General features: G+C 45.4%; 1 protein-coding gene across 9 annotated transcripts in view; it reads right to left on the bottom strand.

Annotated features, from left to right (window-relative positions):
• The window catches only part of MEF2D (myocyte enhancer factor 2D), a 290,869-nt gene that overhangs the window by 31,500 nt on the left and 239,113 nt on the right, over positions 1-20,256 (bottom strand). For 4 of the 9 annotated variants that reach the window (XM_077464178.1, XM_077464181.1, XM_077464179.1 and 1 more), the window contains 2 exons: positions 7,199-7,336; positions 6,878-7,012 (listed from right to left, as the gene is read on the bottom strand). In XM_077464178.1, the coding sequence (XP_077320304.1) occupies positions 6,878-7,012; positions 7,199-7,336 (273 nt within the window). Of the gene's footprint in view, positions 1-2,379; positions 2,443-6,877; positions 7,013-7,198; positions 7,337-20,256 lie in introns of all 9 variants that reach the window. The other 5 variants (XM_077464184.1, XM_077464186.1, XM_077464183.1 and 2 more) reach the window with 3 other exon arrangements.

Raw genomic sequence — 20,256 nt, 5'->3', positions numbered from 1 at the left:
TCTTCTGATTACATAAAGCTGTCAATGGGTTTAGGGGGCCAACAGGCTTCCCCCTTCATCGGGGCTTAGACTTGGAATTAGGGCTTATGTTGAATAAAATAAATATCTATAGGGTCTCCCTGGCTTACTCATGGGATATCAAATAAGAGCATATGCCCCAAACAATACCAGGGGCAGCTTCTCTTGGATACGTGTTTTGGGTGTTTACAGTGGTAACTCTTCCAGGAAGATCTGTGTTTAACTTGCTCATACAGAAACTGAAGTTTTCTTTAAAGGCTTCAACAAAGTTGTATGTACAAGGCCTATAAGTCAACCAGAACAAGAGGAGGACCAGCATGACTGGGGTGAGCAGAAGAGATGGAGTTGTACAGTGGGCTGGGAGGTTTATTTATGAAAAATAAATCTTACTTGCCTAATAGGATGGTTGGGGGGGGGGGGTACCTTGGTATGGGGAGAGGGGGCTGAACCTTGTCGGACTTCAGTCTGAGCTTGTACCACCATCGATAAGGTTTCTCCTGACCTCCCACCCCAGGGAAATTTTTTTGGGTGGTTTTTTGTTTTCTTTAGGACAATTTTTGTCTATTTGCCTTCTGTAGGTCTTTTTGTTCTTATTTAATTCTTACTGTGGTGTTCGGGTCATTTTGTTCACATGTCATAGCAGCGGGCAAAAGACTCTGGGTGTTTGAAGGCAGTGCTGTCTTACAATTTTGGAGGGTTATGGGTTGGGCCCATCTTAGGTATGGGTGTTCCTTCCCAACAACAGGTCTAAATTTGTAACATTTATTTTACAGTGTTGTATCTGAGAGTATGGAGGCGGTTCATTGTCCGTGAAATGGTGTAATAGTGGCTTGGGGTCTTTTCACTGGGTGCAGATACAGCTGGTTTTGCCGAGTGTATAAGAGCCTTTAAAGTCCTTGGACCTGATAGGATCAATTGCTGTTCTGTTGGTGTCGTGGTCATTTTGTTCACATCTAATAGCAGCGGGCAGAGGTCTCTGGGTCTTTGAAGGCAGTGCTGTCTTAAAATTTTGGAGTGTTATAGGTTGTGCCCATCTTAGGTTTGGGTGTCCCTTCCCAACATTAGGTCTATGTTGATAAGATTAACTTTTCTATGCTATATCTGGGAGTATGGAGTTAGTTCATTGTCCCCGAAGTGGTGTAATAGCGGCTGGGGGCCTTTTCACTAGGTGCAGATACAGACGATTTTGCTGGGTTTGGAAGTGCCTTCAAAGACCTTGGACCTGGTAGGACCAATTGCTGTTCTGTTTGTCTGATTGTATGTTATACATTGATTGCATTATTCACCATTGTTTCACTAAATTTCTTTGGTTGTGTTAATATAAAAGGGCTACTATGGTCACACAACTCCAAAATTGATATTTGTTGTCTGGTCATTTGGGATAGGGGGGTGTGTTGTACTTTGGGTTGGGAGGTGTGTTGTATTTTGGGTTGGGGGGGTGTGTTGTATTTCGGGTTACTGGGGTAGGGATGAATTGAGCCTCGGTACTCTGCGAATTCCTCAGTCAAGGACTTACGTTCAGTGGAAGTATGTTCACTGGGCGTTGTAGTTATAAGAATTATAGCCCGGGGACCTGCACCTTTAAAACAAGTCAGCGATGGGAGCTCCCATAATTCTATCCTCACAAGCTTACTTTAACAAAAATACTGTAATAGCTTGCAAACTTTGTAACGTGTTGAAGAACATTTTTCAGGCTGGTGTAAGCTAGTTTTCCTGTCGTAAGCAACTCAAACTGCATATTTTTAAGAACAGCAGTTGAAAACTGCTATGCATTAGCATAACAACAACTGCGTGTACATTTACCAAATGTTAAGCTGTTATGTTAACAAAATTCACCAATTAACACTTGGCTTAGCTGCTCTGCCAAACATTCCCGTGTTATATCAATTTAGAACAAGCTACGGTGGGGAGATCCAAAAGTTTGATTCATCTTATCATTCCCGGTTGCATTCTCCCCTTTAATACGTTCTTTGGCCAAATATATTGTTCGAGCAAAAAAATAAATAAATCCCCTTGTTGTTGAGAAATTGAGGTGCTAATGACGGCGACCAATCACGTATCTAAAGCCAAAACCATTTGGTTTGGTTCTTGTGGATGGTGCAGGGTAAGGCTCCTAGAGCTCTACGTAATTAGGGCGGGGTAGAGCGCATGAAGCCTAGTTTTTATTTAAAAGGGCTCCTAGAGTCCCCTATCGAGTTTTTATTCCTGTCTGTGCTCTTAGTGGGGCATTTCACCCTATTTATTCTGGTGACCATTTGTACTAAGACAGCAAGTGAAATAATCCAAAATTAACAGCTGTCACTGGGAAACCTTCCAATGGAGACACCAGTTCCAGGAAAAAACAGTAGATGTTTCCCTCACCTTTAAGGGATTTCTTCTCACTTCCTGTTGTCTCTTTGGGACAGGAAATGAAGGATAACCTCCCTAAGAGATAAAGGCAGCAATGAAAAGCAGAACATTTATATTGGAGACCTTGGATTAGACTTTATTTAGCTTTCATGGTTGAAGAACCCATGAAAAGAAGTCATTCAAGTTCATAGGGAAACCAGTGGCTCCATATAAGGGTGTCCCTTCTCTAAGCCCTTGTACACACGGTTGGACATTCCGACGGAAAATGTCCGATCGGACCGTGTTGTTGGATAATCCGACCGTGTGTGGGCTCCATCGGACTGTTTCCGTTGGAATATCCAACCGACAAAGTTTTAGAGCTGGGCTATAAAATTTTCCGACAACATGATCCGATCGGACTTTGATCGTTTGTAGAGAATTCCGATCGGACAAAGTGCCACTCATGCTCAGATCAAATTCCTAAACCAAAGTTATTGGCTACTAGCCTGAACGTAGTCCCGTCGTAACTAAATTACGTCATCCCGTTACGAAGATCGGATTTTCCGACAACTTTGTACGACCGTGTGTATGCAACACCAGTTTCAGACAAAATCTGTCGGACAAAATCCGACGGATTTTGTTGTTGGAATGTCTGACCGCGTGTACAAGGGCTTAGGGACCTGAAGTTTAAGATCCACAAGCAAAAAGTCCAATGAGATCACCAGACCAGAGATCTAAGACCAAAAACGTTTAATAGTAGTGTCTTGCTCATAATAAGACAACATGGAACAGCCAACGCAATTGGTTTGCGACTTGCCAATACTGCACCCTATTAAGTCCAGCAACAACATTTATAAAACCTAATGAAGGATGGGGGTGTCTAAACCCCCCAAAATGCATTGGCTGTTGTCTTGTTATGAGCAAACACTAATATCAAAAGATTTTGGACTTTTGGATCTTTGGTCTGGCAACTCTTATTGGACATTTTTACAAGCAATGAAACCTGAGGGGTGTTCCACTCTTCCCTATTCTATCCCCCCTCCCCCCCCCAAAAAAAAAAAGAAAAAAAAATGATTTTTCAAATGATTGTTGTATGATATTGCAAAGGGAATGACAACTGAAGGCTGGACCTTGAAGAGCAAGCCCTTAGTGGACATGTTTTCAAGGTCAAGATTTGGTTGTAAAGGTGGAACAAGAAATTAAAGCCATGCCAGTTTTTTACTAGAAGTCTGTGAGCCCACTGGGGATATTGCCCTTCACTGGACTTCCTGTTTGGACAGGAAGTGATGGGAAATCTCTCCAATTAGGACAAAGGCTGCAACCACTTCCCTCATTTCAGGTCCTGGTGTCACCTTTGACAGGAGATGAGGGCATGGTCATACAGGGACACTGAAAGACTATAACCAAATCATTGTTACAAGGTTGGAAGCCCAACATTTTGGCCCTATAGGCTGAAACGCGTCAACTGACTTAATCTGCATTTATTCAATAAAATTAAGTAATTTTAAGTGCAAAAACTGTAGTGTGGATAATTTTTTCTAAATTTTGGCCATATGGTGGATGTTTTAAACTTCTATCCCATGTAGTCTAAAATATTGAGGGCAACCGAGTCCTCCACCAAAACTTAATGGCTAATAAAGTTTGCAGTTCCAAAAGAAGCAAGCATACAGTATAAAAGGACAAGTGATAAAACTTTTCCACACTCACTGCAACCTGTCCGATAACTTTATTTAACTTATGATAATTATTATAACAGCATCCCACACCGAGTTTAACATATTCATGCGTTATGATTTAGAGAACATCTGATAAATTATACGTTCAAATTGCAGGGTGTCTTTTCATCCAAGACGCTCCCCGTAATTAAGATCCCCCTCCGCTCTAATGTCAAGTTTTAGAGTGGAGTCAGTGAATAAACACAATCTATTCAACAGTGGTAAGTGAATGTTAATTGTCAGTAAAAAAATTGAAAGAAGTCAAAGAAATTCAACTGTCAGAAGAAAGCCAAGCACAATCAATCAGGATAAGCTGGTTACTGGTTTAGACAAGTGTTAACAATTTGGATAAGGAACATTTAATCTAAAAAGGGGATCGGGACACCATCATCTTCAATAGTACCCAATCAAACTCTTCCATAATGCATTGGGGGGAATGAAAGACAACCTAATTGGCTGAAATGGGCAAAAAAAAGACCAAAACGAGGCCCGTTCCTCAAGTTACCTCATTAGTCATGCATATTAAAGCAGACTTGCTATTTGCTACAGCCATTTTGTTAAATAAACCAATGTTCATTGGGTTCACAAAAGATCAACATTACCACACAAGGTGTGAATGGGCACTGCCGAACGTTGATTCACCATACAAAAATGGATGTTTGCAAATGTGACGAGTCCACTTTATCTATGCTGGCACCTCATGTGAATATCAAGCAAACCAGGCCACGAAGCACAGCCATGCAGAAAAACACACTCCTTAAACTCGTAACCCTTCCACCAAGGGATGGGCTACTGAGCTGTGTGTAGCAGGCCCACTCCTGAAGTATAGGGTTAGGATTTCAAATCTCCAGTAAGCAGCACTGCAGGCTCCTATCTTGAGTGTAAAGACAATACATGCTGTGCCTTTTCAATAACAAGACAGTTGAGGTTCCAGTACAAGGATACGCTGGCATATTGGATGCCAGGACAATGACATGGGAACAACAGGTGGTAGAGGGGACACTTGGGTTTCATACAACGATACACTGATATCTCAAACTGCAGAATGGCACTTGGGGGTCCTAACACAACAGCACACTTGACACATTAGAACAATGACACACTTACATTTAGGAGTGTGAAGGCACAAACAAAGACACACCAACACTTGGAGCCCAGAACAATGACACACTTACACTTGGGGGGACCCAGAACAATGAGACGCAGACACTTAGCGGCCCAGAACAATGACACACTGACACTTGGGGGGCCCAGAACAATGACACGCTGGCTGACACTTGGGGGGGCCCAGAACAATGACACGCTGACACTTGGGGGGGCCCAGAACAATGACACGCTGACACTTGGGGGGGCCCAGAACAATGACACGCTGACACTTGGGGGGGCCCAGAACAATGACACGCTGACACTTGGGGGGGCCCAGAACAATGACACACTGACAGTTGGGGGGCCCAGAACAATGACACGCTGGCTGACACTTGGGGGGCCCAGAACAATGACACGCTGACACTTGGGGGGCCCAGAACAATGACACGCTGACACTTGGGGGGGCCCAGAACAATGACACGCTGACACTTGGGGGGGCCCAGAACAATGACACGCTGACACTTGGGGGGCCCAGAACAATGACACGCTGACACTTGGGGGGCCCAGAACAATGACACGCTGACACTTGGGGGGCCCAGAACAATGACATGCTGACACTTGGGGGCCCAGAACAATGACACGCTGACACTCGGGGGGGCCCAGAGCAATGACATGATACTGGGGGGGCAGAACAATGACACGCTGACACTTGGGGGGGCCCAGAACAATGACACGCTGACACTTGGGGGGGCCCAGAACAATGACACGCTGACACTTGGGGGGGCCCAGAACAATGACACGCTGACACTTGGGGGGGCCCAGAACAATGACACGCTGACACTTGGGGGGGCCCAGAACAATGACACGCTGACACTTGGGGGGGCCCAGAACAATGACACGCTGACACTTGGGGGGCCCAGAACAATGACACGCTGACACTTGGGGGGCCCAGAACAATGACACGCTGACACTTGGGGGCACAGAACAATGACATGCAGGCTGACACTTGGGGGCCCAGAACAATGACACGCTGACACTCGGGGGGGCCCAGAGCAATGACATGATACTGGGGGGGCAGAACAATGACACGCTGACACTTGGGGGTTTATAGCAATGACATATTGACACTTGGGGCCCAGAACAATGACACACTAACACTTGAAGGTCAAAAACAATGACATAATGATACTAGGGGGGCCAGAACAATGACACTTGGGGGGTTCAGAACAATGACACACTGACATTTGGGGGTTTATAGCAATGACATATTGACACTTGGTGCCCAGAACAATGACATTGTTATACTTGGAGGTCCAGAACTTGCACACTGACACTAGGGGATTACAGAACAATGACACACTGACAATTGGGGATCACAGAACAATGACACACTGACACTTTAGGATTACAGAACAATGACATATTGACACTCAGGCTCCAGAACAATAATACTCGGGGTGCAGAATACTTACACACTGACATTTAGGGTCCGGAACAATGACATACTGACACTTGGGTTCTTATAACAATGACATACCGATAACTGGGGGTCAGAGAGCAATGCTGCACTGACACTTGTTGCCACAAAACAATGACACATTGACAACTGGAGCTTATGTACCAACCAAGCCTGTCTGCTCTATGTGGAAAATCTCCTCCCCCGTGTCTGTGCATTACCCAGGAACCTGCAGTGCTGCTGTGGCCTGTAGCTCCTCCCCCGCGGTACTCACTGCGAGTCTATAATTCTGCATCATTTTATCAAACTCCTCGTCAATCTTTTTATATTTCTCCTCCGTCTGCGGAGTCAGCGCAAACACCTCGTCCGCGTCCGGGCTCTCGTACTCTCTGTGCTTCTTGTTCAGCGCCTGCTTTTTCACATCAGGGTTGGGGTTGAGGTATTTTTATTTATTTTTTTTGTCCCAATTTTAATTTTCGTGGTTTTATTAATGTATGTATTTTTTGGGGGTGGGGAGAGGTATAAAGGGAGAAAAGACAGAGAAAAAAAAAAAAAAAGAGAGATGAAGAGTTGCTGGAGAAGGCACGGTACTTACGCCATAGCGTTTGAACAGTATGTCCAAGTCCTCGCTGGCTTTGCGATATTTGTCTTCCATGAGAGGGCTCTGGTCAATGGAGTCATCCCCGTCCGGTTCGGGGCTGTCGCACCCGTTAAAACCTTTCTTTCTTAACGTCTGAAATCATAACCAGGAAAAGCTCAGCTTCTCCACACTCTACAACATCGGGGGGAGAACGATTAACCACAGCCCTGGTACAATAACATGGAGTAGCCATTTCAAGTCCAACTCCAGCCAAAACATATGCTGTAGATAGAACGAGGTAGGTTGAGATTTGCATTGCTGTCTTTGTTCCCCCACTGGGGAGATCTCTCCTGGCTTCCTGTCAGGAAAGGAAGTCAAGGGAAATCTCTCCGGTAGGGACATGGACTAAAAACAAAGCCACATGTTTAGTAGATTGCGGTAGGGTTAGAATGACCAACACCATGTTTTAAGCAGTCTGTGGCTTTCTGTCCAAGTTACAGCTGCTCCCCCCCCCCCCTTCCTTGTACAGGTGTCACTGGGACAGGAAGTGGGGGGAAAATCTCCCCTTTCGGGGTCATAGACAGAAAATGCAACTATTCCCCATTCTATCTAAAACAAACCAACAGAAACATTGGCTTTGGCTGGAGTTAGGCTTTAAGTAGACCATCGGTGTGTCTTCCCACCGGATTTCGCCCATAATTGGAACACTATAAAAGGAGGATTAATGAGGGAAAAAAAAAAAACAAGCCACATATTCAAAAATAGAAAAAGCAGTTAAAGGACAGACATGATTTATATTATAATAACAGTTCTTCACATCAATAAGACATTCAATGAACTTATAAAGAAACCTATCATAGGGAAAACATGGCGGCTACCATTAGGACCTCTCCGTCTGAAAATGCCATGCCTGGCCATCAAGCTGGTTTAAATACATTCAGTCACTGATGCAGAACAGATAAAGACCAGAGCTTTTTTTTCAGCTGGAACGCGGGGGAACGCACAGAATGTATATAATGGCAAGGGGTACTAGAGTATGCTGGAGGGTCTACTGATGCTGGCTGCTGGAGGATCTATGGGGAAGCAATTGTTGTGGGGGGGTCTAGTGTTGCTGGGGAGGTTTATTGTTGCTGGTGGAGGATCAGTGGATGCTGGAGGGGGGTCAATTGCTGCTGAGAGGGATCTACTGTTGAGGGAGGGGTCTAATGTTGCTGGAGAGCAGTGTTAAAGAGGAAGTAAACCCTGATGGGTTTACTTCCTCTTTCATTCCCTGCAAAGGTAAAGCATAATGGACTACTATGCATCACATAGTAGCCCATTATGTGTCACTTACCTGACACAGGAGCCAGAGAAGTCACCGCTGTCCCCTGTAGTTCCGAGCGTCCATCTTCTTGGTGGGTCTCCGTGGGTCTCGCTGCTCCGGCGCGGTGATTCACCGGAGCCGCGATGTCACTCCCGCGCATAGGCACGGGAGCCGGCACTCGTGGCATATCGCCGCGATGTGCGGTTTACCCAGTGTGCCTGCGCACCGCTGTCTACGGCGCATGCGCCGTAGACAGGGGTGGCCGTCTTCAGGTAAATATCTCCTAAACCATATAGGTTTAGGAGATATTTCTTGGACCTACAGGTAAGCCTTAATCTAGGCTTACCTGTAGGTCAAAGGGGTTTGTAAGGGTTTACAAGCACTTTAACAATTTTGACGTCAAATGTCAATTTCGTTTTGGCCATAGTATCTTGACAAAAATGGCATTTTAGTTTTAGTCATCTGGATTGTTATAGTTGTATTTTAGTAGACTAAAATTGTGTTAATTTAGTCACCGAACATATTTTCATTGACAAAATTAACACTGCTGGAGGGTCTATTGATGCTGGCTGCTGGAAGATCTATTGTTGCTGGTATGGGGGTATTTTTTGTGGTGGCTCTATTGTTGCTGGGTAGATCTATTTTTGCTGGGGGGGGGGGGGGGGGGTCTGTTGGCTGCAGGGGATCTATTTTTATTGCTTTTCTTGTTAGCAGTATCGAATTACATACAAATTACTGGGTTCTGCATGCTCTAAAAGGAGATGGTACTGGATCAGTGGTGGAACCAAGGGATGGTGCTCAGAGGTGGGTAGGGGGGGTGTAGACAAGGGGTGATTTGGAAGGGGGTGTACCTGCACCTATTGCCTGAGAAAAATAAAAAACCCTGATAAGGACTAATGACTTCTCAAACTTATCATATCTGTATTCTTATTCTGGGTTAGTGACACAAAGGTAGTGAAGTCTCTGGGTCAAGAGAGTCAAGGGAGGGCCAAGCCACCAGCATCTCCAAGAAGTTCACAATGGTGGCCTACATATCCTCCCATGACAAGTACCAATATTGAGACCTGCAAAAATAAAAGTTGTAAAAAGTAAATCAGGTTATAACATATCAATCAATACCACAGGCAGCCATATTGTCTATTAATAACATTGGCCTTCTAGATTGGAACTAGTACCGTTACTGAGAAACTTTTGAGACCATTTTAGGGAAATAACCATTTTTCCTCTGTGTTGCAAACCAATGTTTACGACGCAATGGCCTATCAACCTCTCTCTTTACATTTTGGATGGAAGGTGTTAAGAGTAAAACCTCTGCCCTGATTTTATTGAGGTCTGTGCCCCTCTGGGAATATTAACTTTTTCTATTCATCCTGGATTCATTGTCACTGGGACAATAAATGGTAGGGAATCCAAAATTCTACAGTTGTCCGTAGAATAGGAGGTGAGGGGAAATGTTCCAAAGGGGACACCTGTTATGGTGATAATTGTCTATGAAGGGATTTTGTGGAGATTTCCTCTCACTACCTGTTCGGTGCTCAGTTCAAAAAGACTTATCCAAGCAGTGCTGGGACTTGCACTGCTTTAATGAGCTCTCAGGCTCAAACAAGGCTGCTCACATAAAACAATATTGTAAACTGACCACGGTATATCATGGCTGCTGAGACTGACACCGTGGTCAGTTCATCATCCACAGCCTGCTATCTGCTCCTGTGTCCTCCTCCCCCTTCCCCTCTCTGTTTGTCTGCTCGTGACAGTGCCACCCATCCCCTCTCCTGTTGCTCTCATAATACTAACTTGTATAGACCATCAGCACTGCCTCCCATTGCAGTGTCCCCCTCTGCGTATGATTTATAAATATAAATGCTGTAAATACCTAATTTAAGAGCCGAAATTGCGATCACATGACCAGCCAGCTCTCTCCTCCTCCCTTCCAGACTGATGTCAGCAGGGGAATCTCACTCCCTCCCGCTGCATCTGTCAGAGGAGGAAAGGAGAAAGCTGGCTGGTCATGTGATCGCAATCTCATCTGTGAAATTAGGTATTTGCAGCATTTATTTCTATAAATCATACACAGAGGGGGACACTGCAATGGGAAGCAGTGCCGATAGTGTATACAGGTTAGAGTAGTTTAACAACCACTTTATTGATGTCAGTCAGAGAAGCAGTGCCCCATTGTTAGTGTTTGTGAAATTGAATAGTACTGCATCATTGGTGTCAGTAGGAAGAATAGTACCTCACCATTGGCGTGAGTAGAGAAATATTGCCCCATCGCTGGTGTCCATAGGAGGAATAGTGGCTCATCTTTGTTGTCAGTGGGAAGAATGGTCCCCTATCATTGGTGTCAGTGGGAGGAATAGTGCCTCATTGTTATTGTTAGTGGAATGGAATAGTGCCCCATCACTGGTGTCAGTGGGAAGAATGGTCCCCTATTATTTGTGTCAGTGGGAAGAATGGTCCCCTATTATTTGTGTCAATGGGATGACTAGGGCCCCATTGGTAATGTGCCCCAACGTTGATGTCAGCAGGAGGAATAGTGCCCCAACGTTGATGTCAGCAGGAGGAATAGTGCCCCAACGTTGGTGTCAGCAGGAGGAATAGTGCCCCAACGTTGGTGTCAGCAGGAGGAATAGTGCCCCAACGTTGGTGTCAGCAGGAGGAATAGTGCCCCAACGTTGGTGTCAGCAGGAGGAATAGTGCCCCAACGTTGGTGTCAGCAGGAGGAATAGTGCCCCAACGTTGGTGTCAGCAGGAGGAATAGTGCCCCAACGTTGGTGTCAGCAGGAGGAATAGTGCCCCAACGTTGGTGTCAGCAGGAGGAATAGTGCCCCAACGTTGGTGTCAGCAGGAGGAATAGTGCCCCGACATTGGTGTCAGCAGGAGGAATAGTGCCCCGACATTGGTGTCAGCAGGAGGAATAGTGCCCCGACGTTGGTGTCAGCAGGAGGAATAGTGCCCCGACGTTGGTGTCAGCAGGAGGAATAGTGCCCCGACGTTGGTGTCAGCAGGAGGAATAGTGCCCCGACGTTGGTGTCAGCAGGAGGAATAGTGCCCCGACGTTGGTGTCAGCAGGAGGAATAGTGCCCCGACGTTGGTGTCAGCAGGAGGAATAGTGCCCCGACATTGGTGTCAGCAGGAGGAATAGTGCCCCGACATTGGTGTCAGCAGGAGGAATAGTGCCCCGACATTGGTGTCAGCAGGAGGAATAGTGCCCCGACATTGGTGTCAGCAGGAGGAATAGTGCCCCGACGTTGGTGTCAGCAGGAGGAATAGTGCCCCGACGTTGGTGTCAGCAGGAGGAATAGTGCCCCGACGTTGGTGTCAGCAGGAGGAATAGTGCCCCGACGTTGGTGTCAGCAGGAGGAATAGTGCCCCGACGTTGGTGTCAGCAGGAGGAATAGTGCCCCGACGTTGGTGTCAGCAGGAGGAATAGTGCCCCGACATTGGTGTCAGCAGGAGGAATAGTGCCCCGACATTGGTGTCAGCAGGAGGAATAGTGCCCCGACATTGGTGTCAGCAGGAGGAATAGTGCCCCGACATTGGTGTCAGCAGGAGGAATAGTGCCCCGACATTGGTGTCAGCAGGAGGAATAGTGCCCCGACATTGGTGTCAGCAGGAGGAATAGTGCCCCGACATTGGTGTCAGCAGGAGGAATAGTGCCCCGACATTGGTGTCAGCAGGAGGAATAGTGCCCCGACATTGGTGTCAGCAGGAGGAATAGTGTCCCGACATTGGTGTCAGCAGGAGGAATAGTGCCCCGACATTGGTGTCAGCAGGAGGAATAGTGCCCCGACATTGGTGTCAGCAGGAGGAATAGTGCCCCCACATTGGTGTCAGCAGGAGGAATAGTGCCCCAAAGTTGGTGTCAGCGGAAGGAACAATGTCCTCTTGCTAATGTCAGAGGAAGGTACCGCGCCCCCGTTGCTGGTGTCAGTGGAAGATACAGTGCCCCATTGTTGGTGTAAGTAGGGCGAATAATGGTTCATCTTTTGTGTCAGTGGGAGCAACAGTACCCAATAGTTGGTAGGTGTCGGTCAGAGAAATAGTGCCCATCTTTAATTTCTAGAGGGAGGTATAGCGTTCCATCGTTTATATCAGTGGCCTCCAAACAGCAGCCTGTGGGCCAGATGTGTCTATATCTGGCCCTTGGGGTACCATTCCATCCACTGACACCAATGATGGGGCAACATTCCATCCACTAATCAACGATGATAGGGCATTATTCCTCCTACTTATACAATGGGTCACTATTCCTCACATTAAAACCAATGATGGGCAGGGCTGGACTTACCATTGGGCTTGACTGGGCTCAAGCCCATGGGCCCCACAGGCCCCGCTGAGATACATAGCCGAGTGTACTCGGCTCCGCTCAGCTCGCAGTCACGCCCAGTCCCGCCCTATGATTGACATAACACAGGGACTGAGCGTGACTGTGAGCCGAGCTGAGTACACATGGCAACTCTCGGCTCTGGAGGACCCGAGAGCTGCCAAGAGGACCTGAGAGCCGCCGAGATACACAGGACTCTGTATCTTGGTGGCGCCATTTTTAAACTTCAAGACTAAAATGACAAGGCTACACTGACAAGGCTGCAAATGACACTGACAAGGCTGCATTGATGGGCATTTAAATGTAAGTTTTTTTTCCTTAAACTTCCCTCCTAAAAGTTTTTTTCTTTAAAAAAACCTCCTAAACTTGGGGCGCATGTTATACGCCGATAAATACGGTAATGTATAGAAGGTAGGGCCCGAAAGGGACTCAAGCCCAGGGGCCCCCACCACCCTAAGTCCTACCCTGATGATGGGGCATTGTTTACTTCCACTGGCTATAGTCTGGCCCCCCCCTACAGGCTGAAGGACAGAAAACTAGCCCTTTGTTTAGAACATTTGGAGACCCCTGATTTAGATCATTAAGAGGAATTATGCCCCAATGTTGGTGTCAGTTGAATGAATGGTGCCTTATTCTTAGTGTCAATGGGAGGAATAGTGCCCCAGGGGCAGGATAAAGGGCTCCAGTTTGGAGACCACTGAGAAACACAATAATAAATAGCAATGTCTAGCTGGCAGAATTGGGATTCAGTAAATGTATTCAGTGTATATCTTCTATATAAATAAGCCTGGTCCGGCTGTAGTTCATACACGAAATGTAAAATATGGCCATTCACCCTATATAGTCTCCCTCCATCATCTTAAAAGTCAGCCGAGGAGACCGGAGAGAAAGAGAGGCCTTTGCTATTCTCAGAGCAGCCTCTGATGTACCTATGTAAAACCTGTATATAAACAGTGCGTTTACATACGTATATTTATATACACGCAGTTGCAGCGCTGAGTTAAACAAACCTTTGCAGGCAGATGGCCCTTAAATTGGCGATAGAAAGTGTCTTGTCATTACGGCCTCCCTGACAAATAATCGTTTCATCCCGCGCCGAGGGATATTTTAGGAGATGGCGAGTCGCTCGCCTGGGCCCTGTGCGCCGTTCTGCTTCGGTTCCTTCCCGGTATATTAAACATGAATTAGGAGCTTCATTCTGATGCCAGGTCCAGGCCAAAAAAACTTCCAGGCGGGCTCCATGCTGCCTCAGCAATAAACGGCCGTCTTTGGGACAACGTTCATAATTGCGATGAATTCCTTCGCCTCTCTGCTGACTGGAGCAAATCGGCACAATGCTGTGCAGCTGTTTCGCCGTACACCATTCTGTAAATCTGGCTATTTTTACACGCCGGGCGGCAATTTAAAGCGCAGACATCTCAAAAATAAACACAGCGGGGCAGAGGAGCCGCCACAAATGCCTTTAGCCCTCCGTGGTTAAAGTAGATGTAAACCCAATCGTTAAAAGTTCATTTAAATGTAAAAATGTTAGCCGTTACAAAAGTCAATTTTAAGGCTGAAGTTTTCTTAAAATAATTCTTGGTGATCTTGCTATGAAGGTCCTTGTGCAGATACTTCCTGTTATAGAGTGACAACTCTCAGTCTCATCTACCAGTTGTTTTTATGTGTTGTCACTCATGCTCTCCCAATGGACACCGCAAGTGGTGGTGCTAATGCACACTACTCAGACATGGTCTATGGTCAATGTCATTGACCCAATAAGGCCATGTGGCCATAATGGGTCAATAATGTCCATCCTTTTGTGTACGTGAAGGTCGGGAATACCATGGTCATGGTTGAGTGGGATTGACCACTTTCTTTCAGGTTTGGTCAGATAGGAAATGCCATGGCCGCGGTTGAGTGGTAGCAACCGCTTCCCTCCGTGTTTGGTCAGGCAGGGAAAGCCATGGCCATGGATGAGTGGGAGTTATAGCTTCCTTCTAGGTTTGATCAGGTGGGGAACTCCATGGCCGAGGTGGAGTGGGAAACAGCCGCTTCCCTCCGTGTTTGGTCAGGCGGGGGAACGCCATGCCAACGGATGAGCTTCCTTCTAGGTTTGATCAGGTAGGGAAATCCATGGCCATGGTTGAGTGGGAGTGACATCTTTCTTCCAGGTTTGGTCAGGTGGGGGAGTGCCCTGGCCGTGGTTGAATGGGGGTGACAGATTTTTTTCTGGGTTTGGTTAGATGGGGAAAGCCCTGGTTGGGCTTCAGTGGGAGTGACAGCTTTTTTCCAGGTTTGGTCAGGTGGGGACTGCCCTGGCTAGGGTTCAGTGGGAGTGACAGCTTTCTTTTTGGGTTTGGTCAAGTGGAAGTGATGGCTTCCTACTAGGTTTGGTCAGGTGGGGAATCCCATGGTTGCAGTTGAGTGGGAGTGACAGCTTCCTTTTGGGTTTGGTCGGGTGGGGAATGCCATGGCCACAGTTCAGTGGGAGTGACAGCTTCCTTCCAGGTTTGGTCAGGTTGGGAGTGCCCTGGCCGTGGTTGAATGGTAGTGACAGCTTTTTTTTTTTTCTGATTTTGGTTAGGTGGGGAATGTCCTGGCTGGGGTTCAGTGAAAGTGACAGCTTTCTTCTGGGTTTGGTCAAGTGGGAGTGATGGCTTACTACTAGGTTTGGTCAGGTGGGGAATCCCATGGATGCAGTTGAGTGGGAGTGACAGCTCCCTCTTGGGTTTGGTCAGGTGGGGAATGCTCTGGTCGTGGTTAAGTGGAAGTGACAGCTTCCTTTTGGGTTTGGTCAGGTGGGGAATGCGATAGCCATGGCTGATTGGGAGTGACAGCTTCTTTTTGGGCTTGGTCAAGTAGGGAATGCCATGGCCACAGTTCAGTAGGAGTGACCGCTTCCTTTTAGATTTGGTCAGGTGGGAAATGCAATGGCCAAGGTTGAGTTGGAGTGATAGCTTTCGATCAGGTTTGGTCAGGTGAAGAACGTCATGGCTGCAGTTGAGTAGGAGTGATGGCTTCCTTTCGGGATGGGTCCTAGCCCAAGCAGGCATATTTTACGATCTACAGCCATGCACCTGCAAATATGTCCATGTACATGAACCCTTAAAAAGCAATTACTTACCTTATCCATTGCTCTCGAGAGAGCTGGTGCTCTCCTCATCCCCCCAACACTCCAGGTTGTAGGTGGACCTTCACAACTACCGCTTTCACACTGGAGCGGACGGGCGTTGATGGGAAAACACCGCCATTTTTAGAGGTGCTTAACTGACGTTCTTGCGGAAGGTTTTTCGGCCGCTAGCGGGGCGCTTTTAACCCCCCGCTAGTGCCCGAAAAGGGTTTAAAATGACCCACAAAGCGCCGTTGCCCATTCATCTCAATGGGCAGGAGCGGTGGAGGCGCGGTGTATAGAATATCACATTTATTTTATTCTTTTTGTTATTCGTAATCATTATTTATTTTATTCTATTTGTTTTATTATAGAACCAGTGTAGGGTGTTTTATTCCTCACCAATATAAAATAAAATAAGGGACACCGATGTACTGGAAAAAAACGGTGTCAAAGGTGTTTCACGTGAAAAAAAAAAAAAAAAGTAATTAACTTTGTCCTTAACGAAGGCAAGTCACAGTGAACCCTGTGCGTGAGGCGGGCCCTGCAACGCAGGATTTATAGGGAGCGCCAGCTGTGCCAACATTAAATGGCACTGGCGGAATCTCTTAAAATCTTCTAATGGTTTCCTGTTGCTTTTGACCCAGCGTTTAAGTGGAGTGCAAATGGCGATTAAATGCATTTGGGATTTTTTTTTTTTTATGAGCGGGCCTTTTCGGCTCGCCTGTCCTGCAATTAGTACACAAAGATCCTGCCTTGTGTGTCTCCGTATGCCGGCGCTGAGACGCGGAGGAAGTCGGGAGGGACGAGAAGAGCAATGTTCTTCTAAAAGACTTTTGAGAAGAGAGTGCGCCGCATAAAGCTTTTCTCATTTTGTATGCAAACTCGGGGACAAGCTTCAGAAAAACTTTTGCCAATATGCCGCCCCGTGCGACCGTATAACCAGAGACCGCCAGACGCTTTTCTTAGCTTTTTCATTTTGAACGGCTGGCTTTTATTAAAGCTGACCTCCCAAGCAAAATCGGCTAAATACACAATTAAAATACATATATGCATTGCCAAGGATTTTTCTATCCAGTTCTGAGATATATACAGCTCTGCCACACAGCACAGCCCTGTCTGGCGGTACCAGAGACCTGCAATTAGGTAACACTTATCGGTCTAGTTCCTCCCCCAGCCTGTGATTGGACAAAGGAGAACCGGCCCAGTATAAGTTTATTCATCTTGATAAAAGATTGAAAAGGTAAAGGCGATGTGTTTTGGGGGCTCACAGCTTCCCCTTATCCAGTCTTGAGATTTAAACAGCTCTGCCACACGGCACAGCCCTGTCTGGCTGGGCATGAGACCTGCAGTTCAGTAACACTTCCTGTTTTAGCTCCTCCCCCAAGCCTGCAGTTGGACAGTGAAAGGAGAACCAGTCCATTACAAGTTTATTCATCTTGATAAAAGATCAAAAGGGTATAAAATGCAACAGGTTTCGTGGGCTATCCCCTTCATCAGGGCTTAAAAAGGTAAAAGGCAACAAGTTTCAGGGGCTGTTGCCTTCATTAAGGCTCAAAAACAAGATAACACTAAAAATGATAACAAATAAATATAGGAATGATAGCAAAATGTATATAATCCTTTGTTATCTTGATAAAAAGATCAAATGCAACAGGTTTTAGGGGCTGCCCCCTTCATCGGGGCTCAGACACTAGATAACATAAAAATTATTTAATAGCTATAAGAATGATAACAAAATGTATATAATCTTTTGTTATCTTGTCTCTTAGTCCTGATGAAGAGGAGCTGTAAGCCCCTGAAACACGTTAGCTTTACCCTTGCTTTTTTAAAAGGTAAAAGGCAACAAGTTTCAGGGGCTGCTGACTTCATCAAGGCTCAAAAACAAGATAACACTAAAAATTATATAACAAATAAATATGGGAATGATAGCAAAATGTATATAATCCTTTGTTATCTTGATAAAAAGGTAAAATGCAACAGGTTTCGGGGGCTGCACCCTTCATCGGGGCTCAGAGACTAGATAACACAAAAATGATATAATAGATATAAGAATGATAACAAAATGTATATAATCTTTTGTTATCTTGTCTCTTAATCCTGATGAAGAGGAGCTGTAAGCCTCTGAAACACGTTCGCTTTACCTTTTTATCAAGATGAATAAACTTATACTGGGCTGGTTACACGCTTTCATCCTTTGCACTTTTTTTGTATTGTCAGCCCCCCCCCCCCCCCCCCCAGCCTGTTGTTGGACAGTGAAAGGAGTTTATTCATGGTTATAAAAAAAATCAGTGAAGGTAACATGTTTTGGGGGCTTTTATCAAGGCTCAGGGACTAGATTACACAAAAATTATATAATAGATAGTTATGAGAATGATAACCAAATTTATATAATCTTTTATTATCTTCTCTTAGCCCTGATGAAGAGGAACTGTGAGCCCCCCAAAACGCTTTACCTTTGCTATTTTAAAAGATAAGGGCAACAGGTTTCAGGGGCTGCCCACTTCATCAGGGCTCAAAAATAAGATAACACAAAAATGAAATAATAAATGGATATAGGAATGATAGCAAAATGTTGTATCATCTTTTGTTATCTTCTCTTAGCCCTGATGAAGGGGAGCCGTTTGCCCTCAAAACGCCCTCAAAACGCTTTGGATTTACCTTTGCTCTTTTATCAAAATGACTAGGTTGGTTACACACCTTTCATCCTTTGCACTCTTTTTGGCTTGCACCCCCCCCCCCCAGCCTGTAGTTGGACAGTAAAAGGAGAATCAGTCCTGTACAAGTTTATTCATCTTGATAAAAATATAACATGTTTCATGGGCTGCCCCCTTCATCAGGGCTCATAGACAACACAAAAATGATATAGTAGATAGTTATAAGAATGATAACAAATTTTGTTTGATTATTTCTAGCCCTGATGAAGGAGAACTCTGAGCCCCCAAAAGGCTTTGCATTTACCTTTTTGATCTTTTAACAAGATGAATAAACTTACATTGGACTAGATACGCACTTTTATCCTTTGCACTCTTTTTTTTTGCTATCTCCTGAAGAAGCAGAATGAAAATCTGGGAAATGTGTTGAATGACCACATCCCACTATGTGGTCAATTCATCTCATATATATTCAAATATGTAAACCTTGCAAAACGCGTTAGGATCGTCCAGCGCTTAAGCGTTTATTTAATTGGGCAGAATATTAATTAATGAGCAGCAGCCAATAGAGTCCATGCACACTGTATGCATGTAAACTTTTGCACAAACCTTCCATGCATACAGCGTATGGACAAGATGCAGAGAAAATCAGCATGGCAGTGTGAATGAGGCCCTATGTGTGTTCAGATGTTTCTGCGGCACCATAACAGGCTGCGTTTCTACTCCGAGGAACATGAGAGATACACCGCCGAAACGCTTCTTTATTTAAACACGTTTATTTATGCAGCGTATGTACTAAATAAACATGTAAAAACACCCGGCACCTAACGAGGCGGCAAGCTTCATATGCTGCAGCGATATCTAACAATTACAAGGGAGTCGTCACCTTGGTGGTTCTATTCAGGTCTTGCCATTTTCTCCTTAGAAAAAGACACACTGGGGGGGTGTGTGATGGATTCTGGGAAAACCTTAGCGAGGGGGGGAGGAGCTACTCCGCTCCTGGGCTCTCACGCCTGCAACTACATTTAATCGGCACAATTTGTGGTTTGGTAGATGCCGATTTTCACTCTGGAAGGACGGAGACATCTTTCTTTAGGCTTCAACAGGGGTCACATCTGTGTATGTATGTATGTGTGTGTGTGTGTGTGTGTGTGTGTGTGTGTGTGTGTGTGTGTGTGTGTGTGTGTGTGTGTGTGTGTGTGTGTGTGTGTGTGTGTGTGTATATATATACACACACTTACATATTGAAAAAAAAAAATACATTTTATATATATATATATATATATATATATATATATATATATATATATATAATTTTTTTTTTTTTTTTTTTTTATGTGAAAGTCTGTGTGTGTATATATATATAAAAAGTGTTTGCCCCCTTCCTCATTTCCTGTTCCTTTGCATGTTTGTCACACTTAAGTGTTTCGGAACATCAAACCAATTTAAACAATAGTCAAGGACAACACAAGTAAACACAAAATGCAATTTGTAAATGAAGGTGTTTATTATTAAAGGTGAAAAAAAATCCAAACCATCATGGCCCTGTGTGAAAAAGTGATTGCCCCCCTTGTTAACCACTTGCTTACTGGGCACTTAAACCCCCCTCAGTCCCAGACCAATTTTCAGCTTTCAGCGCTGATGCACTTTGAATGACAATTGCGCGGGCATACAACACTGTACCCAAATGAAATTTTTATC

This window comes from Lithobates pipiens, unplaced genomic scaffold (genome assembly GCF_037356315.1).
Source record: "Lithobates pipiens isolate NorthernLeopardFrog02 unplaced genomic scaffold, aLitPip1_a1.2 Scaffold_30, whole genome shotgun sequence".
In the NCBI taxonomy this organism is placed as follows: Eukaryota; Metazoa; Chordata; class Amphibia; order Anura; family Ranidae; genus Lithobates; species Lithobates pipiens.
This window is presented reverse-complemented; position numbering and strand designations above follow the sequence as displayed.